General features: G+C 45.6%; 1 protein-coding gene across 2 annotated transcripts in view; it reads left to right on the top strand.

Annotated features, from left to right (window-relative positions):
- The first annotated feature begins 990 nt into the window (after positions 1-990).
- The window catches only part of IL20RB (interleukin 20 receptor subunit beta), a 140442-nt gene continuing 114352 nt past the window's right edge, over positions 991-27080 (top strand). The window contains exon 1 of one of the 2 annotated variants that reach the window (XM_073674287.1): positions 991-1277. In XM_073674287.1, coding sequence (XP_073530388.1) covers positions 1198-1277 — 80 coding nt within the window. In that variant the 5' untranslated portion in view covers positions 991-1197. The remainder of the gene's footprint in view (positions 1278-27080) is intronic. The other variant, XM_073674286.1, reaches the window with a different exon arrangement.

The raw sequence follows: 27080 nt of genomic DNA on the forward strand, positions 1-27080 counted from the left end.
TACGCACTGACCTGGCTCTGATGGTACAGGCTTACGCACTGACCTGTCTCTGATGGTACAGGCTTACGCACTGACCTGGCTCTGATGGTACAGGCTTACGCACTGACCTGGCTCTGATGGTACAGGCTTACGCACTGACCTGGCTCTGATGGTACAGGCTTACGCACTGACCACACTCTGATGAAACTGTGGTCAAAGACACTGTTGAAACTTACTGCTTTTTGAGTATGAGAAAAAGTACTAATGTGTGAATGCGCTCTAACGTGTGTTTTTTTTTTTACGTAGTAGCATATGAAGTTATTAGATGTATCACCATGCACAAGGTCATAGGTGATAATGGATAATAGTTGCATACATTATCGGGATACTTTTGAATACTATTGCATAACTTTAATGGCTCATTCACACGCCAGTGATTTTTCTTGCACTGCAAAAAATGGTCTGAGTTTCATCAGCGTTTTTGATCAGAGTGTCATCAGAGTTTGGCCAGTGCCAGTTTTTTACCATCAGAGTTTGCCCAGAGTTTCATCAGTGTTTCTTATATGCCAAAAAGAAGAATGGTGTAGCTTTCTCAAACTTCTATCAGTTAGTGAATAAAAGACAGCAACCGATGGCATCTGAGTGCTGTCTGATTTTTTCACAGATCCATAGACTTGCATTGGTGAGTTTTATAAATATTGGACATGTCTCCTTGCTTTTGTGCGAACCACAAAAAATTAGATATGTAGACTACGCCATAGACTATCATAGGTATGAGAGTGGTACAACAATAAAAACATGGACATCACTCATGAATGAGTCCTAAATCTTTCCCCGATCAGCGAGAGATGCCAAAATAAGCGCTACACTGTGTTTTCACTACTCTAGCGTACATTGATCAGAAGTGTCTGTGCTCAGAACTTTCTGCTTCCCCTTGGGTTGCCTCTCACCGCACTCATTTCCTCCCTACACAGGAAGATTACAAGGTACATGATTGGTCTGGCGAGAGCAAAACAATATTCTTTGTGGTTGTACCTGCAGTAGTTGTCTGCCACACCTCCGGAGAGAAATTTGTAGATGAAGAACAGGATTTCCAGGTCTCGGAGTGGTGTCAGATATGAGTGTGACCAGTATCTCTGTGCGGTGCTTCCACTGATCAGAGTATGGATACAGAACTCCATCTTACAACTTGTCATGTAACTATATGGCACATCGGTGATGAGAACGGACAATGGGCATGCTCCAAGGATACGTACTTCAAGTGACACTGGTAGTCTTGATTTCTGGCTCCCTCGCAGGTAGGATTGTACACAGAATGTCTTTGTGTGAGATGTGGAGCAGATAGACTAGTTCTCGTTACCTACAAGTCATATTCAGGACTCTCCAAGGTGCTGTGCATGTTCTCAGCTGGTAATACTTATCTCCTGTGTCTAGATCATGACAGTACAACATACCAAAAGGGGAGAACCCCCACTAAATATCCCTCACTAACAGGACCTAGTGTCTTTGTCCCTTCCCCTGATGACGCCGTGTAAACGGGGAAACATGTAGGGGGGACAATATTTTAATAGTTTGTCCTGTTTTGCTACTCTGAAGAACCTAGAATATAAGACATATTTTCAGTTGTTTCACACTTTTTTGTTAAGTATATAGTTCCACATGTGTTAATTCATAGTTTTGATGCCTTCCGTGTGAATGTACAATTTTCATAGTCATGAAAATACAGAAAAATCTTTAAATGAGAAGGTGTCTCCAAACTTTTGGTCTGTACTGTATATATGAAAAAAAAGTTTTAGTTCCTGTTAGTGAGGGATATTTAGTAGGAGTTTTTCCCTTTTGGTATGTACTGTAGAATCCCTCCCAGAACTGTATATACCCCACTGTTTTTTTACATCATGACAGTGACTGCATGTCTGATAATGTGAATAAAATGGAAGGGGGAGAATTGGACCTTTAGCATACACACATGGTGGTACATTTTTTAGTGTATTTTTAATTTGGCCCACCTGTTCACCATATGTATTATTATGTATAGCATTGTACTGTACGATAAGAGGCTGATTCTGGGGCCGGGGTCACACCAGTGACAGAGAATAAGATCTCAGCCAAGAGAATTGGGTCGAATATGCAAATCACCCTCTGATCACAGTGTGATCCAATTCTCTCGGAGGGGGAGAAGATGCAGAACAAAATTTCTCCATTATGTCAGTCCATGAAAATCGGAGTGCATCCAAGTGCAGTCCTATGTTTTCCGCGCACTGGTTGACTTGCATGGCCCGGTGCACTCCGAATATTGGATCAAACTCGTGCATGCTGCAAATTTTTCCCCCCATACTGGCTCTGTTAGAGGAAATAATCGTACGTGTCCACAACCTCATAGAATAACATTGGTCGAGTGTGACCTGATGCTTTGTCGGATTGCACTTGGACCGAAAATACGTTCATGTGCACAAGCCCTAAGACTAACAACCTTCTAGTCAGCTCCAGGATCCTACAGCCATTGATGACCACAGGTAGTTGAAGAGAAATATCATAGTGTCAGAGGGAGCAGAAATTTATATGTTAAAAGAAAGGCACACATTTTGTAAAGTGTAACAAAATTGGGCTTATGGTATGTTAGTTAATGCAGGTCACTGGGCGTGTTAGACACACTTATCCCTGAGCACCGTGTGAGGCCACCTGTGGTTTCTGGTAATTTGTTCCAGCGCTGCTGCGGACCTCTGAGGCAGTTGATAGGAAGCTGGGATGGAACGACTCCCCACAGGTGGAGCGAGCCTCAGGGCAGTGTAGAGTTTGATGGTGGGTAGTAATGCTGGGACTTGTGGTGCAGGAGGGATGGCGCAGCTTGAAATAACTGACGGAGGCAGTGGAGTGCAGTCATCCGAGTTTTACTCACAGTTCTTATTCTAGGTTCTCAGGTACACTGTACGGGTGTCTGCCTCCGCGTCGCACTGCGTCTACCAGACCAGGGGTTCAGCTCTTCCTCAGATGTGTCAGTAGCGCTTGACAGAACACCGCTTTCTTTATGTTCCTAACTAGACCGACTTCCCGCGCTGGGTCTTCTCCCTCCTGCCCTGCGCTTCCCACACACAGTCCCAATCGGGTGCTCTGAAGTCCCTCTGGGCAACCTGCAGTTCCCGGACCTACTTGACCCTCATGGTGACTAGGATGAGACTGTGGCGACTTCACCATGGAAGTGCAGAAGCCTCCGGTTTTTCCAGCTGAGACCTGGAGTAACACGGCTGGTCCAGGGGCTGGTCCCCTTCTTGCGGCCTGATCTCTCTGACACCTGGCAGATTCGGGACGTACGGGTGCCGTCCTGCACTCACTGTACCCCCTGGGATCCCTTCTGTAGAACGGAGCCTTCCTCCTCTGCTCCCCTCCTGGGCCTCTATCGCTAGACCCCACTTATGGAGCAGAGTTCCTAACGAGACTCTGCTCCCTGACTGACTGTCCTCACTGTCTAAACTGCTTCTCCTGCCACCCTAAGATGGCTTCCCTTTATATACCTCCTACAATGGTGCTCCCCTACTCTACATCCTCCACCCACACCCACTATTGGTTCCCCCTACCTTTGGTTCCCCCCACTCCAGCCAGGGACAGGGCTCAGCAGGAGACACAGTGCATCTTGCCCTTCCAGCCGGCCTGGAGCAGTGTAGTGTTGAATGTGGGTGTTGGGGTTCCAGGCAACACTCCGTCCTTACCTGAGAGAAGGAGACACCACACCTCTGGGAGAGGTGCAGTACCTCTGTGGCGACTGAACCCTCAGGGGCGCCACAACCGCACGGCTGGTGAACAGTTAAACCAATGTCTTGGAACAACAATGGTGCACACCTTTTATAAATTACACACATTGCCATTAGCCCAGATTTTATTTTAGACCATTTTCTAAAGTGACAATGCAGCTGAAGAAAGAGTCAATGGCTGGTTTCACAAGTCCCACATTCAGGGACTGAGTACAGACTGTGATGTCCGGACCGGCTTTGGTGCTCTTACATAAACTCAACAGAATCCTATACATCTGTCAGGCCGGATTCACACATCTGTGTTCCATGGTCTGAGTACAGGTATCTGACGCGAACGTGACAGCTTCCTATAGATCGTGTAAAGAGACCAATGTCCAGGACCGTGCGTCAGGATCCGTACTCAGACGGATGTATGAATCCGGCCTAAGACTGTCGAATTAAAGTTGGGTGACCCGCAGCCGGTCTGGACTTAAAGCTCTATGCTCGTAGTGTAAATGTTGAATATGTGAAACCAGCCTAAAGCGCATGAAGCTTTTGTAGCTACGTATATAGGTTGAAAAAAGACAAAAGTTCAACCTTTCTTCATCAATTGTACAATATCCAATCCTTCACCAGCTATAATCATTAAATAAGCCCTTTGCTGATATAGTATCTACCATTAGCACCTCTTGCAGTTGTGTACTCCACATTTTAACGCTCTAACTGTAAAGAACCCTTTCCCACGCTGGTGTCTAACTTTCCTTTCCTTTGCCAGTTCTTTGTATCACACACATATTACTGAATATAAACATATTTTTTTCCAAGCTGAACAAGTTTTCATAAGGCCATATTGAAACGCAGATATTTTCAGTCTGTGTGCAGGATGGACAGCACACTGACCAATGCTAGTCAATAGGCATGTGCATATGAGAAATTTTGCACATGGACCCAAGGTCACTATAGAAAAAAAAATAGAAAATACACTAGTCTAGTCCATTTAGTGAACGAGAGGGCGCCATTTTCAGTGGCAGGCAGCTCATGATCCTCCCTGCGTTAAGCACATGAACCCAGCCTTGTCTCCAATTTTGGATGTGATTGTCATATATGCTTTATTTTTTACAATGTAGAATAATTGATGTACAAAGGTTGAACTTGATGGACCTAGGACTTTTTTCAACCTGTGCAACTATATATGTAACCTAAAAATCTAAAAATGAATCTTATTTTTGAGAAGTGACCTTACAAGTAATTTATAGAGCAGTAATATTACAGAGGGGTAACAGAATTATTATCTCTATTTTTATTGCTTCTAAAATGTCAGATGCTTTTGCAGCTGCTGCTTGGCATTGAGTACTGCTGCTTAACTGACTTGTAGCCAGAATAACAAAGTCCTTCTCAAGTTATGCAGTCCCAAGTAAATTTCCACTCAATGAATATGCGGCAATACGATTACTCTGGCCGGGGTGCATTACCCCACATTTATGAGCGTTAAGCTTCCTCTGCTCTTGCCCATGCAGCCAGCTTGGGTACTTCTATCATACTTCACAGAAATACATTGTACTCCACCTCTTCAGCACAACTTGCTTAGTAACCTTTTTTCTTTCTTATTTTCTACCCTCTGAAAACTTTCTCCAATATTTCACAATATTTGCTTTGTAGTTTGCTTATTATGTCTTATGCTACATTTTATCTAGTTTCTGTCACCTTCACATATCTCCCAGTGATCTGACACCTGCACTATCTCCATGGGACATCAGTCAGGTTTATTTTTTACCTGAGAGTCAAAAACAATACCAAGTTGTGTTTTTCTAAAAGCAGCAGATACCAGATGAAATGAAGGCTTACTGAAGCCAAATGATGGCATTTACCATCAGAAAAAAAGAGCAATAAAATCATTAGGGATGTGAACAGAAGTATTTTTCAGTACATAGACTTAAACTACATTCACACTGGCAGATTGTGATGAATTCCTAGAATTGCTTATTTCAATCACCCGACGAACAAGCAAAACACTTGTTCGTTGGGTGAAATGAATTTTAAGCTTGCTTAAAAAAAATCACCGTTCTCGGTAGCACATTGTCCTATGTAAAGACTTTTACTTCAAGAACAATTACAGATTAGTCACACAGAGCGATCTATTACTGATGGCTCTGTGCACAAAAGAAATACAGTCTCCTGGGTAAGTTAAACAACCAGTGATCAGCTAACAAGTAGCTGATTGGCGTTTGTTTGGCGGTTTAATGCAGAAAGATGGGTGGTGTAAGGAGTCCTCACTTTTCTTTTCTCTACAAAGGCATTGAAGGGTCTGTTCATCATGTACCAATAGTTTTGCCGTCAAAATGACAGAAATCATGAGAGAGCTGCATTGAATCCCATCAAAGGTCAAGGAGCACCTTTCAGATTGTCAGAATTCCTGTTGTCCTTCTACAGTTTGACCACTAGTAGCTGCTATTGTTCACCTTAATAATTGTGCTGCAGTCCCACTTCTTACCACTGGAGGCTGGTGTTGTGCTCTGCAATTGCCCTTTACTATGATGGCAGATTCTGAACCTGTGGGATCCATCTTGTTTCCTGTTTGGGCCTACTTAAAGCCACATGGATCCCTCACTCATTGCTTGAGTATTGTGTCTAGCTGTTAAACTAGTTCCAGTCTCCAGCTCCTGAACATTCTTACCCAGACTGTTCTCACCTATCTATGGATTGTTTCCTACAACTCCTTTTGCTAACTCCAAGAACCTCTACTACCGCTTGCTGTTCCTGCTCGTGCTCCTTCCGCCACTGGTTTCCAGCAGTACTACGTCAGTACCGTAACAGGGATCTGCCTTATGACATCATCATATATGAGAAAGCCATGTCAAAAATGTGATCGTGGCCTTAAAATAAAAATTGTATATTTTATGTGCTTCCCTTTCGATTTGAAGGCTTCATTTGGCACCTACCTTGCAGGTGCTGCCAAAAATATCTGTTCATTTTTTTTTCTCTTATCTCAAAAAAATAGACAATAGTAAAAACGGACAGCACGTGGATGGCGTGTGTGTGTTTTTTTTCTTTGATTTGAATGGAGGAGTTTCATCCGGGATTTGGATCAAAAACAGATATTTCTCTTTTTTTTTTTTTATTTGTGGAGACTGGATCAGCAAAAAAAACAGACTTGTTAACAGCCCAATGTGAAAAACTGAATGTCATAATGTGGTGTTACTATTTTCAAGTATTTTTCATGGAATAAATGAATTTCTATGATCTGCAGAGTGATGTAAACCCTCATCAGTTTACACCAAGGTTCATTGTTCTGTTAATATTACTTTTTCCAGGTTCCATCATGATCAGTTTTCGTTTTACCATGCGGATCAATAGTTTAGAAATTGAAAATGAATTTACTTTTATTCACTTTTTTAATCAATTGATTATTTTTCTCAAGTGTGGCTGTAACCAACGCTAAAGCTACTCCAGTGGTGTGGTTTCGGGACTCAGAGGTATAAATGTACATACTTTCTCAAGATGATATTTCCAGATTAGTAGGAACTAAATTTAACTGTCACGATAATTTGTGATCCCTCACATACAATCTGTATGTGACAATATCCAGCCTGTTGATTTGCTCCATACATTACACATGATTTGGGTGGGAGTTTTACCAGCTTGGCAGGTTTGCCTAGAGAGAACACTAAGCAAAGAATGACAAGGAATTTGGAAAAAACAACTGCCTAACATAAACTATGTGGAGCATAAAGGGCTGACATGTTGCTATACTGGAAAATGGTATGTCATCAAGCAAAATAACCTGAAGGTGAACTTGTTGCAAAACGCACATCGTGTAACTAATATGGCTTGTGGCTGTATGTGAGAAAGTAATATGAGCTAAGGAATAAAGAATGGAAGCCATCTATTCATTGGAGCAGCCATTATTGCAATTAGGCCACGGCCCCACTATCAGTATTGGGTCAGTATTCGGTTAGTATCTTTTCCGATGCTCAGAACCAGCAGTGCCACAGAGGTCCAACAGGAAAAAGGAATGTTCCAATGTCATGATAAAGTTAAAAAAACTTTAGGTTTATTCTAGAAAAATCAATAAAAACATCACCATAGGTCACAAACCAAACAAGAAAATTATTATTTAGAAACACGTGTAAAAATTGCGTATTTAACCACTGCATGATGATTGCATACAATGATTAAAGACGCAAGTCTAAAACGCGTTTGCAAATAATAATTTTCGCGTTAGTAAGGCCGTACTGGGCCCTGCCATTAAAGGGAGGCCAGCATGACAGGGTTTAGGCTGGGAATTAAGTTAGGGATTTGCACTGAGGTGCAGGTGGGGTTAAGAAGTATGTGGGTGAGTTGGGACATAGGGATTGGTGGGACTGAATTGGTGGGAGGAGAGTTTTGGAAGGGGAAGGGGGGGGGCTTATAAAGTCCTAACCAGGAAGGACAGGCAGGCATTTTAGGTTGCCCTACTGAGAAAAGCATTCTCCCACCCACCCTCCCTTGTTGGTTCTATGGTTTTACGGTGTACACCCCCTCCCCCCATTTTTTTTTTTTTGTTTTTAATCAAGGTTTTAGGAAGCAGAGGCTAGGGATACATTTCTGTTGCCATTGTCACTTTCTATTGTTTTTAATAATGATACAATTTCTTTGTCATAGCAACATGGCGTAATGGGGAATGGTCCTCGAAGTTGGTGGTTGGTGAAAAATAATAATCGGTGGGGGGGGGGACACATAAGGTTCTGGACCCCCCAAGTGGACATAAATAAGTGGTGGCGGGTAGTGGAATTCCTACCTTAAGGCTGGCGGGGCCAGCCTTAGTGGACTATGGGTAAAAGCCGGGTTGTTTACCAGGTGCCTCTGAGTTGGTGATATACGGCTAGAGGTAGACGTCAACCCTGAGCAGTTGTGGATAGGCATATATGGACACTGCCCATTGCAGGGCTGAGGCTTCAAGGACCATCCTCCAATGTCAATAGGTTTTATTTGTTTGCTAAATAAATGGCTGCTATGGCCAATTTAATCCACTTCTGGTGTCAGCCTATTATTTCGGGTAAGGGGGGCGGGACGGTATAGGTTTAAGGTAACCCAGCGTATGACTCGCCAATACCCATTGTCATGGTTTGTGACATATGGTTGGTGATGTTTTTATTGATTTTTCTACAATAAACCTATTTTTTTTAACTTCATCCTGACACTGGAACATTCCTTTTTCCTGTTGGACCTCTGCTGCACTGCTGGTTCCGTGCATCTGATTGCCATGAGGGTGAGCGGACATTGTTACTTCGTTTTCTCTACAACCCCCTTAATGTGTCCCATTTGTACACTATAGAATTCTATAAATGTTGCAGACATTAGATATAGATTTATTTTTTCTCTTTATTTTGGATCTTTCATGTGGGTTCATACCTGCACTCTGTACAGATTCTCAGACTGCCATATTTTACTATACATTTCTGTATGGCATTCCATTCAGGTACTGTACAAGTTCCAATCTGTTTCCATGAGTATTTTATCAGTTCGTAAATACACTCCTCAACATTAGGAGGTGTGGAGTAATGTACGGTAGCTGGACCCCTCTAATCTACATCACATTGATTTGGAGGTGGAAGGAATGGTACGGCCATTTCCCCAAAGTGTCCAATAAGTAGTTTTTCAACACTACAACACCAGGCTGCATGTTGCTCGCGCTACTGTGAGCAGCCTGCGGGGTCTAAACGTGCTACCATGGTCTGCAGCGTTTCCGGAGTTGTCTCCTGTCAAGCACAACTGGGACATCACTGGTCAACAATTGAAAGGGAGCTGCCAGCAGTGGATCATGATGATTTGCCCAAGTGCATTCAGCGAGGCAGAACATTCCTCAGACAACCAAATTTTGTTTCCATTTTTCATCATTTCCAAGTCATTAACATGTCTATCCAACCTATGATCTTCATAATTTAGCAACATTTCCTTCCTCCTCTGCAATTTCAATGTTTAGGGAGTGCAAATTGTCTCTTCAGAGAGGAAGAGGACTTGAACTCTATGGCGCCGCCTATTGGAAGCATCAATTCTACAAGTCATTATTGACCCTTTAACGAGCCTTGACATACAGTTATATGAAAAAGTTTGGGCACCCCTATTAATCTTAAGCTTAATGTTTTATAAAAATTGGTGTTTTTGCAACAGCTATTTCAGTTTGATATATGTAAGAACTGTTGGACACAGTAATGTTTCTGCCTTGAAATGAGGTTTATTGTACTAACAGAAAATGTGCAATCTGCATTCAAACAAAATTGGACAGGTGCATAAGTATGGGCACCTCACCAGAAAAGTGACATTAATATTTAGTAGATCCTCCTTTTGCAAAAATAGCAGCCTCTAGTCGCTTCCTGTAGCTTTTAATGATTTCCTGGATCCTGGATAAAGGTATTTTTGACCATTCCTCTTTACAAAACAATTCCAGTTCAGTTAAGTTTGATGGTCGCCGAGCATGGACAGCCCTCTTCAAATGATCCCACAGATGTTCAATGATATTCAGGTCTAGGGACTGGGATGGCCATTCCAGAACATTTTAATTGTTCCTCTGCATGAATGCCTGAGTAGATTTGGAGCGGTGTTTTGGATCATTGTCTTGCTGAAAGATCCATCCCCTGTGTAACTTCAACTTTGTCACTGATTCTTGAACATTATTGTCAAGAATCTGCTGATACTGAGTGGAATCCATGCGTCCCTCAACTTTAACAAGATTCCCGGTGCCGGCATTGGCCACACAGCCCCAAAGCATGATGGAACCTCCACCAAATTTTACTGTGGGTAGCAAGTGTTTTTCTTGGAATGCCGTGTTTTTTTGCCGCCATGCATAACGCCTTTTTGTATGACCAAACAACTCAATCTTGGTTTCATCAGTCCACAGGACCTTCTTCCAAAAAGAAATTGGCTTCTCCAAATGTGCTTTTGCATACCTCAGCTGACTCTGTTTGTGACATGCTTGCAGAAACGGCTTCTTTCGCATCACTCTCCCATACAGCTTCTCCTTGTGCAAAGTGCGTTGTATAGTTGACCGATGCACAGTGACATCATCTGCAGCAAGTTGATGCTGCAGCTCTGTGGAGGTGGTCTGAGGATTGTCCTTGACTGATCTCACCATTCTTCTTCTCTGCCTTTCTGATATTTTTCTTGGCCTGCCACTTCTGGCCTTAACAAGAACTGTCCCTGTGTTCTTCCATTTCCTTACTATGTTCCTCACACTGGAAACTGACAGGTTAAATCTCTGAGACAGCTTTTTGTATCCTTCCGCTGAACAACTATGTTGAATAATCTTTGTTTTCAGATCATTTGACAGTTGTTTTGAGGAGCCCATGATGCCACTCTTCGGAGGAGATTCAAACAGGAGAACAACTTGCAAGTGGCCACTTTAAGTAGCTTTTCTCATGATTGCATACATCTGGCTATGAAGTTCAAAGCTCAATGAGGTTACAAAACCAAAAAAAGTGCTTTAGTAAGTCAGTAAAAAGTAGGTAGGAGTATTTAAAACAAGAAAATGATAAGGGTGCCCATACTTATGCACCTGTCAAATTTTGTTTGAATGCAGATTGCACATTTTCTGTTAGTACAATAAACCTCATTTCAAGGCAGAAACATTACTGTGTCCAACAGTTATTACATATATCAAACTGAAATAGCTGTTGCAAAAACACCAATTTTTATAAAACATTAAGCTTAAGATTAATAGGGGTGCCCAAACTTTTTCATATAACTGTATGATGTAGGATAAAAGTCAAATCAGAAATGCAGGGCATATGTAGAGGCTTTTGTACAGATTACTTTACTTGGATACAAACATGGTGACATATTGAGATGTAGAAATCATACTAGGAGAACATTACTGCTGTAATAAAGCTAGAACTACACAGAAGCGCTCGTTTGGTATGGATCCATAATACTCAGTCCCTACTTAGTATAAAGCTATTACACCTAATATCTATGGTAATGAATTAGGATATATTTTTTACATGCATAAGAAGGCATTGATAGAAAAAACATATCCAGTGCTTGTTCTATTCTATGATAATGTCTGTGAAGCGCTGCAGAATATGATGGCGCTATATAAGAAACACATAATAAATAAATATGCTAACTACTCCAGCCAAGTCATTTAATCACTGCCAGCATGACTCTGGTCAATTATAAAGGGGTTTGAGATGACAATAGTATGACAACAAAAGAAGTAATACCTACCTTACCAGCCTCCTGCTTTCCTGTGCAGACTCTCCACTGTTCTGCCACCTGACTTTTTACACTGTAAGGCTATGTGCCCACGTAGCAGATTTGATGCAGTGCGTTTTTGCCTCTCTCTGGCAGAAACAAATGCATGCGTTTTTTCAGAGTTTTAACATGCGTTTTCGCAAGCACTTTTCCAAGCGATTTTGAGCATCACTTGGAAAGTGCTTGACAAGTTTGTGACACAATATAAATCCATGCAACCGGCATGGATTTATAATGTGTGAACAACTTAGATGCTTTAAATGCGGCATCAATAGTAAAAACAAAAGAATTAAAAAGTTAAAAAAAAAAACAAAAAACTGTATACTCACCTCTCCGGTCTCCTCCCGGCGATGATCCTCTCTCGTCGGCGTCCCGCGGTGTACTGGCAGGACATGCGGTGACGTCATTTAGTCAGCTGATGGTCACGCAACCATCACTTGACCCCCGGGAGGAGACCTGAGAGGTGAGTATACAGGTTTTTTTTATTTTTAACTTTTTTATTTCTTTTTTTCACTGCGTGGTAGCCGGGATGAAGAGGAGTTGTAGTCTCCTCTTCATCCTGGGTACCACACGCACCGCGATTACGCTGCAAATTCGCGGCCATTGAATTTAATTTAAATGCACAAATCCACATATACCTGCGCGTTTGCTGCGTTTCAATGTTCCTCAATGGCCGCGAATTTGCGGTGTAATCGCGGTAGAAATGGTCATGCTGCGTTTTGCAACACAATGCGAATTCGGCGCGCAAATTAGCGTATCATGTGCACAGCACATCCGAATTCACATTGCTTTGCATGGCAGACGGTTTTACAAGCGTTTTCGCGACCTTAAAAACTCTGCAAAAACGCTACGTGGGCACATAGCCTAAGCTGTTTGAAAAAGACTACATGCAGTTGAAAAACCCTTTGACCTCAAAAAATGTCTTTCCAGCTTCTTTGTATGTATTGGGGACAATTCATCAAAGTTTTTATATTACAATGGTGACGTAAAAGCTTTGAAAAGTTGCAAAATATTTACGCAAGGTGGAGTTGCAGAAAAATTTTACAACTTATGTTGTGTTCAGCCACTTTTGGCTCAACTCTGCTAAAATGGGTGAGCTGGTTCGCGATTGGGCATGGCCACGCCATGAAAAGTGCTGGCGTTTTTGAAGCAAGAAATGTTACTCTGTTGTGGATTGGAGTAACATTTCTGGTGTGGCGCACGGAGCCACATGTCACTCAGAAGTGCCAAATTCGTTAAGTGACATGTGGCTCTCAATGGATTTGGCACCTTTTATACTCAGCCAAGATTGGAGTAGCGCGAATGTGCACTATGTCAGTCTTGATGAATCGACTCCATTGTGTCCACACAGGGGCTGAAAGGGCTGAAATGAGGTTTAAAATCAGCCCTTTGGAGTTTTAGCTTTCAGACCATGTGCAGCTGCCAGTGTTGGACGGGGTGCATCGGGCACACCTTTGAGCTATATAAAGATATTGTGGGACATTTATAGAATCTCATTGCTTCTTATATTTTACAATGAGCTTCTAAACTTTTTCTCTGCACTTGTTATTGATCTCTCACATTTTACATTGATGCCCACGCTCCATGATGTGACGGCTTCATTTTAGGCTGCACAGACATTTTTAAAATATTAATAAATTTTAACAAATTGCTAAATGAGACCAACATGCAGTGACCTGAATGAGGAGTATATAGTGGATATACATGAACAGTATCTGACTGTCCATTATTAAATGCTTGTACAAATCGGTAGAAAGGTAAAAGGATGATGACGGGGACCTACTGGTGCTGAGACAATGGTGAGGAGTCTGAGGACACTTGGAAGTGAAATAGCCTCAAAGTTTAGTTTGCTTTAAGAAATAAAATATTTCAGAAATATTAAGAATATACACTCTGTGTGCAGCAAATTCATTACATACCACATGGATCCATAACATATCTCCTTTTTACCTTTCACGGAAATTTTGTTCAGTAAGGATAAATAGGATATTAGTGTAATTATTGGGTGGATAAATAAATATTTTGGTAATCTTTACTACTAAACTTTATCATATTCTTTATAATACCATTATATGCATTCGTACAAACAAGTTAAATTAAAATTAACTAGCGCTGGACCCAGGCGTGAAATTAATACGAAATGCAGTAAAAGGTATAAAATAAAATTCTTTATTAATAAAATTGATTAAAACCAGATTGTAAAAATGAAGTAAAAACAGAGTAATTTATGTTAGATATAGGGTTTAGTAGTAGTGGTAAAAGACTGGTGGTCCTCTGTAGATCTTCTTGAGGCAGGTCCACTAGGAATTGGCTTTTAGATCAGGGTGATTTTCCTGATGGGGAGGAGAAGAAGTGAATCAGAGGAGTCCAAGAAGGTTGTGGGTGACCCAGAGGGATGGTTCACTCTGAAGAGAGGTGTACAAAGTTTAGGAGTTAAAGAGGGAATTGCTGATCATCGATAAGAATAAGTATTTAAGGTGTACCTGCTAGGTTGTCCCAAGATGGGTGGGTAGATGTCCTGGTGGGATAGAGAATTAAATGTGGTCTTTGCAGAAGAGGTACAGCTGGCTCAGACGTATGTTTTGGTTGTTGATTGGTAAGAGGATCAATCTTAGAGAGAGTCTTTTTAAGAAGTATAAGGTGGTACAAGGTAAGTTCCCTGGACTCGATATGTACCTGGTGTTATTGATCCTAAGTCTCTCTGTTAGAGGTAGATGTCCACATAAGTTTGGAGAGGTCCAATGAAGACCTGAACGGAATAATCAATACAGAGTAAGTACCGTGGGGGAACCTTATTTAGGGGTTGCCAATGTGATTTAATGGCTCTATGGCCTATTTACCTCTTTTGTATAGCTTTATTATATAGGAGGCTAGTAAGGGTCTTTTGGATCACGGCATGCCTTTATAGGAGTATTGTCTGTCTCCTAGAGTGCCTCAGATTGAAAGTTGGTAATTGTGTTGTGAAAAAATGTACTGGTCAATTTGAAACTGGTCACCTCACGACGTGAGATGCTGGAATGCAAAATAGGAAAAATGTCGGTGATAGAGGCAAGGTCCGAGGTGTGTACTCTGAGGAGAAAGAGCAGTGATACTCACAAGGACATTGGGTCAATACAAAGAGTCTGCGTGTAGCAGGTCACGATGATTCCTGCGGTATGCAGCTGACGGCAGAGCGGTACAGGAGTAGTGGTGAAGATGGCGGAAGGATGTCCGTGGCTCCGATCCCAGAGTGCCACGTGCCAGGTAGTAGGAAAGTGCCCCGCTGCATCGCGCCGATTAAAGGTCTGTACTTACAGGTCTATACTTACAGATCCGGGTGTGTTTTCAGAGATACTGGTTAAGGTGATTGCAGGGTGCCGTGCTGTGTTTCCGGAGGATGTAGTCCTTAGGTGGGTCATTGCAGACGCTCAGAGGGGAGCGGTCTTTGTGGATAGAGGGGAGGAAGCGAGAGTGGAGTCCCGGCCGGTCACTCAACACTCGGGGAGCTTCTCCTGAGTGTGTGGTAGAAGGATGAAGGAAACAGTCCTCAGTTTCCGACACGCATAGGATTTTGGTCCAACTAGGTACCCGTACTAGCTTGTACCACGTGACTGTCACGTGTCAGTATTCCCTGCAGGTCCTCCTGACGTGCTTCTACCACATGCTCTCTCTGGTAATCTATAATGTAAGATAGGTAGTGTAATGTGTGCAAATGTAAATAGTTGAGTATAGGGTAAGATAGTTAATGTTTGAGACTAGCCCACAGTGGAAGGAGTTAGTGTTGCCGACGAGACAGAGTGGTCTTCCGGAGACAAGTCATTGGAGAGGACTCCTAGCCACGAGACAGTGAACTTGCAACACAGAAGGTAACAGACCTGAGCAGGACTGAGAGATGGGGACTAGTGAAGGGTCTCGAGTGGTAGATCCAAGGTGCCAGTAGTGGAAGAAATTGGACACGGAACTGCTGAGCAAGTAAGGAGACTTGTTGATCAGGGTTGTAGTATTAAAGCAGAGTTGTGGCAAAGTAGGGAGAACAGTGTGCCTTGAAAGCCCAGGAGTAAACTGCACAGGAAAGATGCTGTGTGGAATAATGCTTCATACTGTACCTGCTATCCCTTTTATACAACCCTTACCAACTTACCGTTCAGTAAAGAGTTTATTGTGGAATGACGTGCCCCCTGGGCCGTGTGTGCACGTGTGTGGGATACCCGGAGCCGGGTCTCAGGGGGTTGTAGTCTCCGTGGCGGCGACCCGGTCCCGTGGCTCAGGGTGGTCAAACCATAGGCAGTCTTTATAGGGTTTTTGTGGTTTTAATGTCCAACTACGCCACCCGTCCCGTGGATTGCGGTCAATGCGAACCGCCGCTGCAAGGCAGACCGCTGGGGCTGATGGTGTATGCAGCTGAGGTAGTGTAACTCCCCACGGGAAGAGTGCGGCCCCAGGGCAGTGTAGTAGATGGTGGGGGTGATGGTGCGCGGGCGTCCCAGTACTAGTAGTGCTGTATGCGGTGAGAAAGCAGGAACGACTCAGAGTCTTTGCGGTGCAGTTCAGGGTCTTTACTGATGATATTAAGGCAGACCCTCCCGGGAGTACTGGCTAGCATAAGGGGCCTGGTCAGTCTGCGAGCAAGCAGGAGTTCCCCTGGCCCTGAGTATACTGTGTGGTGCTCACCCGTATGGCTGGTGACTTGGGGCCTTCTGATAGCCTCCACTCCTCGATGGCGGTGCTGGTCACTTCCTTGTGACTGAGCCTCCGTGCTTCTATGGCCAGAGGACCTGGAATCCCCTGCCGGCTGGGTTCTGCTGCTGGACTTAGAGGTTCCCACAGCCTCGGACTCCATTGTCCGGTAGTAGTCTCTTCAGCCAGGATGAGCAATATATCTGCTTCCAGTCCCTGGCACTCAGCTCCTGCTCCTACAGAGCTCCTGCTGCTTCTTGCCCTGTGTCTGGAACTTCACTCCAGGCTCTGACTGAACTAACCCCGCCCCAGACCCAGTTTATATAGGGCAGGTTCCTCCCCTATCTGGTCTGTTACAGGAGGTGTTGCATGTTTAAGGGCTCCTGACCAGGAAACCTCCCACTTGCTCTCAGACGTGATATTTCTATTACTGTGGTGCCACATTCCCCCCTAGTAAATTTTAGTACTCCGGGACTAAACACATTTTTAAGAAAACACAAATAAAGGGTATAACAATAACATAACATATGTACAAGGACATTTTGTCTTTAAGGTCACGGCGCTTCCGTAACCGGGTGTCCATATCACCCAAGGTGAAGTTTTAGAACAGAGTAGGGGACCTGTCCAAAGCAAACCCCAAACGTTGGCCCTGGGCGTGGCTGCAAGGCGAAGCGAACTACATTGGACCACACGGGCCACGCCAGACAGGGTTTTCTTCCGTGGCCGTCTTCGCAAGAGGCACCAAGGTGCAACTATCTACAATTTAGTTCCGGTTACTCAGCTTCCATAACCTGTCAGTCCAAATAAACCTGCAGGGTAACTAGAGAAACATAATCAATGAACAGGCAACAAAAACATAAACCTTTTTCAGCATTTACGTATGTACAGGTAAATATATACTTGGCATTAGACTCTCCAGCGAGCGGGCATCTGTCCTCTAGTGCTCCTGGTGGACCTACGTAACCCACTACCTGGTTCTGCACTACAGGGTGTAGGAGGTGTTGTGGGTAGGCCTGGCAGCTTTCTGCGTACTTTTTGGCTTACTAGGGGCACGGCAGGCTCACTACTAGCAGAGGGTTGATTCTCCTAGGCTGCTGGTATGGATTCTTCTGCCTCCTGGGCCAGCTGCTCTTCTGACACTACCTGTTCTTCTGTAGGCCCTAGAGGGGCTGGCTGGAGAAAGGTGAGGACGGGTACCACGACTGCATTGTTGACTTAGTTCCAGGACCGGAGAAAGTCTCCGAGTACGGTACTGATCATTTCTTCCCTTTCCTCTGCGTGTTGAGGGTTCTCTTGATCTTCGTCAGGGCTTTTCAGCTGCTCGGGACACTTTTTCAGGTGGTCTCTGAAGACAATGGCTGTTGTCTCTCCTCCATCCTTACTGATTACACAGACTTTTGGGTTATCATGACTTGAAGGCAGTACTGTGTACGGGTCTTTCTCCCACTGGTCGTCCAACTTGTGGAGCCGCCTTTTTCTCTTCAAGACCTGCTCTCCAGGTACCAGGGGAACAGCGGGAGCATGCTGGTTATAAGTCTTCTCTTGCCTTTCTCTTGCTTGAGACAGACTTCGCTCGACGCTCTCCTGTACCTTCCGATACTGCTGCTGCCGTTCTCTATCCCAGACTGCCTCTGGCGAGGTGTCCTCAGGTGTCAGGACTCCCATATCCAGGTCAATAGGCAGCTTACCAGGTCTTGCTCTCATTAAGTAAGCCGGGGTACAGTTGGTGGAACCTACAGGGATGTGATTATATAAGTCCACCAGATCAGGCAGTTTTTCAGGCCACAGACTGCGTTCCTCCAGGGGCAACGTTTTTAGCAAGTCTATCACCACCTGGTTCATTTTCTCACATAGTCCATTGGTCTGAGGGTGATAGGGCGTTGTTCTTATCTTCCTGCAGCCATACAGGTTGCAGAACTCTTGGAAGACCTCCGCTTCGAAGGCTGGTCCTTGGTCCGTCAGCACTTGCTCCGGATACTCGTGTGGACGGCAGAAGTGCTGCTGGAAGGCTCTAGCTGCTGTTTGAGCCGTTAAGTCCTTGACAGGGACCACCACCAGGAACCGGGAGTAGTGATCTACGATTGTGAGGGCGTAGACGTACCCAGATTTGCTTGGAGCCAGTTTCACATGGTCCAGGGCTACCAGTTCCAGTGGCTGTCTGGTGATGATGGGCTGCAGGGGAGTCTTCTGGCTGGCACGGTCCTTCCTTCTTAGGTTGCATGGGCCACAGTCTCGGCACCATCTCTCGATGGCTCCTCTCATGCCTACCCAGTAGAACCGTTCACGCAACAGAAACTCCAGCTTCTTCCATCCGAAGTGTCCTGCTCCGTCGTGGTATGCCTCCAGAACCATAGCCGCATCTCGTCTTGGGACCACTACCTGCCAGGTCAGCTCATGTGTTCGAGAGTTGACCATTCTCCGGCACAGCTTCTCCTTGTAAAGAAACAGCTTACTTTTCTCTTTCCACAGTTGCTTGGTCTCCTCCGGAGCGTCTGGGTCAAGACGGGCATCAGCCTGTGTCAGCATTTCCTTCACCAGACGGACTGCGGGATCACTCTCTTGTGTCTCCGCCCAGCTGTAGTGGGGTAAGGGATTGAACGTAGCAGAGCGCCTGTCCCTTACACGGTGGGAATACAGGGTAATCCCATGACAGTGGAACGCAGGGAGCTCGACTTCTTCCAGTTCTTCTGGATCTTCCCCTACGTCCGGTAAGTTTGGCATTCTGGACGGGGCATCCGCATTGGCATTTGAGCGTCCCGCCCGGTATTTGATAGTGAATTCATAGTTGGACAGGTGGGCCATCCATCTCTGCTCCAGGGCACCAAGTCTTGCAGTGTCCAGGTGTGTCAACGGGTTGTTATCCGTGTACACGGTGAACTTGGAAGAGGCAAGGTAATTCTTGAAACGTTCGGTCACTGCCCACACCACTGCCAGGAACTCTAGCTTGAATGAGCTATAATTCTCAGGGTTTCTCTCTGTGGGCCGTACTTTTTGGCTGGCGTAAGCGATTACCCGTTCTTTCCCCTGCTGGTTCTGGGACAGTATGGCTCCTAGCCCAATGTTGCTCGCGTCTGTGTGGAGGATAAAGGGCTGGCTGTAGTCAGGATACGCCAGGATTTCATCCCCCATGAGGGCCATCTTCAGCTGGCGGAAGGACTCCTCTTCCAGCTTTTCCCACCTGAAGGGCGGCTTCTGGTTTTTGGCCTTCCTGGATTGACCTATCAGGAGGTCCTGCATAGGAGCTGCCATTTTGGTGAAACCGGGAATGAATCTTCGGTGGTAGCCTACCAACCCGAGGAACTGCCGCACTTCCTTTATGCTGGAGGGTCTTGGCCAGTCTTTAATCACGGTGATCTTATCGGGGTCGGGAGCCACTCCGTCAGCACTCACCACGTGTCCCAGGTACTGCACTTTTGGTTTCAGCAGGTGACACTTGGAGGGTTTCACCTTTAGGCCGTAGCTTGCCAGGGCGTCAAACACTTCTGCCAGGTGTTTCAGATGGTCTTCGTAGGTTTTGGAATAAATGATGACATCGTCCAGATATAACAGGACTGTCTCGAAATTCCGGTGTCCCAGACAGCATTCCATCAATCGCTGGAAGGTTCCTGGTGCGTTGCAGAGCCCGAACGGCATACAGTTGAATTCGCTGAGACCCATAGGGGTGGTGAATGCAGTCTTCTCCTTGTCTGCCTCTGCTACAGGAACCTGCCAGTACCTGCTAGTAAGATCCAAAGTGGAGAAGAAGTTAGCAGATTTTAATGCAGCTAAAGATTCTTCTATTCTAGGTAACGGGTATGCATCTTTGTGTGTGATACGGTTGACCTTTCTGTAGTCCACACACTTTCTCATTGTGTTGTCCTTCTATTTCACTAGAACTAGTGGAGCTGCCCAGGGGCTACAGCTGTCCCTGATTACCCCAGCCTCCTTCATGTCCCGCAACATCCCCTTTGCATGCTGATAGTGTGCAGGGGGTACAGGTTGGTATCTTTCCTTTATGGGTGGATGGTCTCCTGTGGGGATGTGATGCTCTACCCCCTTTATTCGCCCGGAGTCTAGCGGGTGTTTACTAAAGACTCTTTCGTACTCCTGAACTACCCGGTAGACTCCCTGTTTTTGGTGTGAGGGAGTGGAGTCAGTACCCAAATGCAGTTGCTGACACCAGTCCTCCATTTGTTTCTTAGAGCCGTTACCTTCCTCTGGTTGAGATGGAGGCAAAGGTTCTATGGCCTTTACAGAATTTTGGTTTATGGTGAACAATTTGGCTAGCGTGGCATACCGGGGCAGGTGTACTTCTCTCTCCCCGATATTTACGATGCGGACAGGTACCCTCCCATGGCGTACATCGACCACTCCCCGTGCTGTCAAAATGGTGGGCCTACTGTCTGAGTAGACGGGCTCTACCATTGCTTGGTAGTCTCTACCTCTCAGACCAATAGCTGCCCGGCACCAGATCATCATCTCACTTTTCAGGGGGCATGGCAATAGGGAACGGGTCACACATTCTCACGCTACCAATCTCACCACCAGATAATTCCACCTGTTGCCGTTTCATCAGTGCCCGGATCTCTTTTTGGAGGACACGCTGCTGGCTGGAACTGGTGTTCTTGGCAACCTGCTGTAAAATGAGAATCACCTCTGCAAGACAATTTTCAATCGCGTTAGTTCCCAAGGTTATTCTAGGGTGACTCTCATGACGGTCAATGTCCACAACAATCAGGCCTTGTGCCGCCAGTTCGACCTTACCGACCTTAATGGTCACCTCTTTGAACCCCACCTGCGGCACGGGCTGACCATTGCTGGCGATGATACTCAGGTCGTCATCTGGGTAGCGGGTTATGTCCGAGTCATTCCAGTACCGCTTAAAGAGCACGTACGGGATGGTAGTCACCTGTGACCCAGTGTCTAGTAGGGCACTCATAGGAATGCCATCCAGTACCACAGGCAAGACCGGACGTCCCGCTACTAGTGTTGAGCATTCCGATACTGAAATATCGGGTATCGGCCGATATTCGCGGTATCGGAATTCCGATACTTAATTCCGATACTTTTACAATATCGAATACCGGAATCGGAAGTTCCCATAATGCCTGTGCTCTGCAGTCTCTCTGAAGTATGACAAGCTGGATGGCAGCGCTCAGCTGAGATCCAGCCTGTCATCAGAATGCCATCCCAGCGTGGGAGAATTCTCCTGATCGTTTAAAAGCCGGCGGGCGGTAAAAAGCCGCCGGCTTTTAAACAATCACACAGCCCCATACTGCTTCCCCGCAGCCTCCCACCCCGATCCTCCGCTCCCCTCGCCACCTCCCATCCTGATCGTAAGTTAGGACCGGGCGGGGAGCGCAGCACCAAGGAGCGGGGAGCGAAGGACCCGGGCGGGGAAGCCGGCAGTGAAAAGACTTCACCGCCGGCTTTCCAGTTCTGTGCTGCGCTTTCCCGCCGGTTATTTCAAGTGAACAGCTGAGGTATCAGGTGATGCCGATCAGCTGTTCATTTGAAGTCGCCGCGGTGCCCTCAGAGGGTTCATGTGAGTTCATGCTTGACTGCATTGCATGAACTCACATGAACTTTCCCACGGTCGCACAGGTCAGCCACATCTCCCAGACCATCAGCCCGTCATGATTGGTGTGTGCGGGTGTCTGTGCGTGTGTCTGCGAGTGTGTGTGCGGTGTCTGTGCGATGTCTGCGGGTGTGTGCGGTGTCTGTGCGATGTCAGCGAGTGTGTGCAGTGTCTGTGCGATGTCTGCGGGTGTGCGCGGTGTCTGTGCGGTGTCTGTGCGATGTCTGCGGGTGTGTGCGTGCAGGCAGACATAGGCCGATGTGACACTACTACTCCCATCGGCCTATGTCTGTCCCCCGTCCTCTCGTGCCAGCAGGATCAGCTTGATGGGAGCAGTAGTTCCCATCAGCCTGATCCTGCTATATAAATTGCCCTACTGTGTCCCCAATAAATTTTAAATACATGTCATTGGTGGCCAGTGGTTGCCTACAATAAATTAGTTTATACATTACCTGTCCCCGCCGATCGCCACCTAAAATAAAGTAAAAAATAAAAAACTACACCTATACTCACCTAGACACCTAATTCCCCGAAGCCATCGATCTCCTGTAATAAAATATAAAATAATAAACCACAACCTTATCCTTACCCCTCCGTAGTAGTCCACGAGTGTCCCACGATGATCTCCAGTTCAGAGCAGCCACATAGAATGTGACCGCTCTGAACCGCTGCCGCCGCTAGAATGACGGGGCCGTAAAGCAGCCCCGTCACTGCATAAGCGGGTTCGCCAGAGTTCAGGCAGCGCTGCTCCGGTCAGCTCCTTTACGGCTCTGCTGTATCGTGAGAAATTCCCACGGTACAGCAGTGCCGTAAAGGAGGTCTCCGGAGCTGCGCTGCCTGAATGCACTCCGGTGACCTCAGTCAGTGGCTCCCGCTGCCAGGAGCGGACGTGTTCCCGGCAGTGTGAGCTTACAGCAGCCATGCACAGCTGTCACCATCTCCAGATGTGACAGCTGTGCATGGGAGATCAGCGCAGGAACGTGGACAGGTAACTATTTTTTTTTAGTAAACTAAGAATTAAATAAAATGGTGTGTTTTATTTCCAATAAATTATTTTTTTCTGGGTGTAGTGTGTTTTTTCTTTTTAACACTTTGTAGGTTAGTAATGGGGGTGTCTTATAGATGCCCATCATTACTAACCTGGGCTTCATGGCAGCTGGCGCTGACATGAACCCCAGCCCTATTACCCCCTGCCACCGCACCAGGGCAGAGCGAGGCTAAGTGCCAGAATTGGCGCATCCTATGGATGCGCCATTTCTGGGGCGGCTGACGGCTGGTGTTTCTAGCCTGGGAGGGGGCCAATATTCATGGCACCCTTCCTGGGCTATTAATATCAGCCCCCAGCTGTCTGCCTAGCCTTTGCTAGCTATTAAAATAGGGGGGACCCCACGTCATTTTTTTGGGGGGTCCCCCATTTTAATAGCTAGTAAAGGCTAGGTATTCAGCTGGGGGCTGATATTAGTAGTCTGGGAAGCTCCGTGGGTATTACCCCCTTCCCAGGCTTCAAACATCTGCCCCAGCCGTCTGCTTAACCTCCGCTAGAGACTAAAATTATGGGGGATCCCATGCCAATTTTTTTTTTAAATAAATCCTTTATTTTAACACTAAATGACATTTGAGGAGTTAATAAAGATGCAGTCCCTAAATTATTATTTATTTTTTAATTAATTTTTCCCAAAAATTTTGACGTGGGCTTTGCCATATTTTTGTATGCCAGCCAGGTACAGCATCCAGCTTCTATGAACGCGCCATTTTCCGGGGTGGCTGCGGACTGCAATTTGCAGCTGGGGGGGGGGGGGGGCAGAAAGCTTGGGCCTCCCTGCGCTGCAGATTCCATCCCCCAGCTGCCTAGCTGTACCTGGCTGGACACAAAAATAGGGAGAAGCCACACGTATTTTTTTTTTTAATTATTTCATGAAATTCATGAAATAATAAAGAAAAAAAGGGCTTCCCTATATTGTTGTGACGGCCAGGTACAAATAGGCAGCTGGTGGTTGGGGGCAGCCCGTTCCTGCCTGCTGTACCTGGCTGGACACAAATATAGTGCGAAGCCCTACGTCAATTTTTTTTTAATCATTTCAGGAAATTCATGAAATAATTAAAAAAAAATTGATGTGGGGCTTCGCCCTATATTTGTGTCCAGCCAGGTACAGCAGGCAGGAAAGGGCTGCCCCCAACCACCAGCTGCCTATTTGTACCTAGCCGGACACAACAATATAGGGAAGCCCTTTTTTAAAAAAATTATTTCATGAAATAATTAAAAAAAAATTGATGTGGAGCTTCGCACTATATTTGTGTCCAGCCAGGTACAGCAGGCAGGAACGGGCTGCCCCCAACCACCAGCTGCCTATTTGTACCTGGTTGGACATAACAATATAGGGAAGCCCTTTTTTTCTTAATTATTTCATGAATTTCATGAAATAATTAAAAAAAAAAATACGTGGAGCTTCGCCCTATTTTTGTGTCCAGCCAGGTACAACTAGGCAGCTGGGGGCTGGAATCCGCAGCGCAGGGAGGCCCAAGCTTTCTGGGCCCCACCCGCTGCAAATTGCAGTCCGCAGCCGCCCCGGAAAATGGCGCGTTCATAGAAGCACCATCTTCTGGCGCTGTACCCAACTCATCCAGGGCCCTGGTGCGGTGGCTCACTGGGTAATAAAGGGGATAGGGCCAGCTTGGCATTATCAGCTGGCCCTAAGCTCGAAATTCATGGGGTCATGCCAATATTAGACATGACCACCATGAATTTCTAGTAAAGTATTTAAAAAAAACACAACACCCAGAATAAAGTCCTTTAATTGAAATAAAGACACAATTCTTTATTGTTCTAAATTAAACTATACTTACCATCACGCCCATTCCAGCTGAAGCCAACGATCTCCTGCAATAAAAGAAAAATAATAAACCAACCTCATCCTTACCTTCCCATGGATCCCACGACAGCTTCAGCTCTGCTACATCGAGATGACAGGTTGGACCGCAGCAGAACGCTGCCATCCAGCCTGTCATCCCGCAGACACTGAGAAGCGCAGGCATGCTTGCGCTCCTCAGTGTCTCTCTGTGACGGCATCCAGATGAGCCGACAATGAACTCGGCTCACCTCATGCACGTCACTGACAGCGTGGGAGAATTCTCCTGCACTCAGCGCTTCAGCGTGAGAATTTTCCCACGCTGTCAGTGACATGAATGAGGTGAGGTCATGTCCAATGAACTCAGCTCACCTCATGCACGTCACTGACAGCGTGGGAAAATTCTCCTGCACTCAGCGCTTCAGCGTGAGAATTCTCCCACGCTGTCAGTGACGTGCATGAGGTGAGCTGAGTTCATTGGACATGACCTCACCTCACGTACGTCACTGACAGTGTGGGAAAATTCTCACGTTGAAGCGCTGAGTGCAGGAGAATTCTTCCACGCTGTCAGTGACGTGCATGAGGTGAGCTGAGTTCATTGGACATGACCTCACCTCATTCATGTCACTGACAGCGTGGGAAAATTCTCACGCTGAAGCGCTGAGTGCAGGAGAATTCTCCCACGCTGTCAGTGACGTGCATGAGGTGAGCCGAGTTCATTGTCGGCTCATCTGGATGCCGTCACAGAGAGACACTGAAGAGCGCAAGCATGCCTGCGCTTCTCAGTGTCTGCGGGATGACAGGCTGGATGGCAGCGTTCTGCTGCGGTCCAGCCTGTCATCTCGATGTAGCAGAGCTGAAGCTGTCGTGGGAACCATGGAAAGGTAAGGATGAGGTTGCTTTATTATTTTACTTTTATTGCAGGAGATCGTTGGCTTCAGCTGGAATGGGTGTGATGGTAAGTATGGTTTAATTTAGAACAATAAAGAATTGTGTGTTTATTTCAATTAAAGGACTTTATTCTGGGTGTTTGTGTTTTTTTTTTAACTTTGACTATGGGGTTAGTAATGGGGGTGTCTTATAGACGCCTCTCCATTACTAACCTGGGCTTGATGTCAGCTGGCATTATAAGCTGACATCAACCCCAACCCTATTACCCCACTGCCACCGCTACAGGGCAGTGGGAAGAGCGAGGCTAAGTGCCAGAATTGGCGCATCCTATGGATGCACCATTTCTGGGGCGGCTGACGGCTGGTGTTTCTAGCCTGGGAGGGGGCCAATATTCATGGCTCCCTTCCTGGGCTATTAATATCAGCCCCCAGCTGTCTGCCTAGCCTTTGCTAGCTATTAAATTAGGGGGGACCCCACGTCATTTTTTTTGGGGGGTCCTCCATTTTAATAGCTAGTAAAGGCTAGGTATTCAGCTGGGGGCTGATATTAGTAGCCTGGGAAGCTCCGTGGGTATTACCCCCTTCCCAGGCTTCAAACATCTGCCCCAGCTGTCTGCTTAACCTCCACTAGTGACTAAAATTAAGGGGAACCCCACGCCAATTTTTTTTTAAATAAATCCTTTATTTTAACACTAAATGACAAGTACAGTAATCAACACTGTCACTGTACTTCATATATATGTGACTGACATGTTTCTATCTATCTAATCTATGTATGATTCTCTATTCCTTCTATTCTAAATTGTCGGGTACCACTGCTGAATTGCCGGCCGGCTTTCTTAAAGAGACGGTGCATGAAAACACTATTATTTTTTTAAATAAATCCTTTACACTAAATGACAAGTACAGTAAGCAACACTGTCACTGTACTTCATATATATGTGACTGACATGTTTCTATCTATCTAATCTATGTGTGAAGCTCTATTCTGTCTGTTATAAATTGTCGGGTACCGCTGCTGAATTGCCGGCCGGCTTTTTTAAAGAGACGGTGCATGAAAACACTATTATTTTTTTTAATAAATCCTTTACACTAAATGACAAGTACAGTAAGCAACACTGTCACTGTACTTCATATATATGTGACTGACATGTTTCTATCTATCTAATCTATGTGTGAAGCTCTATTCTTTCTGTTA

The sequence above is a fragment of the Phyllobates terribilis genome, unplaced genomic scaffold (assembly GCF_046119375.1).
Source record: "Phyllobates terribilis strain yellow unplaced genomic scaffold, ASM4611937v1 Scaffold_3__8_contigs__length_932513732, whole genome shotgun sequence".
NCBI classification, from domain to species: domain Eukaryota; kingdom Metazoa; phylum Chordata; class Amphibia; order Anura; family Dendrobatidae; genus Phyllobates; species Phyllobates terribilis.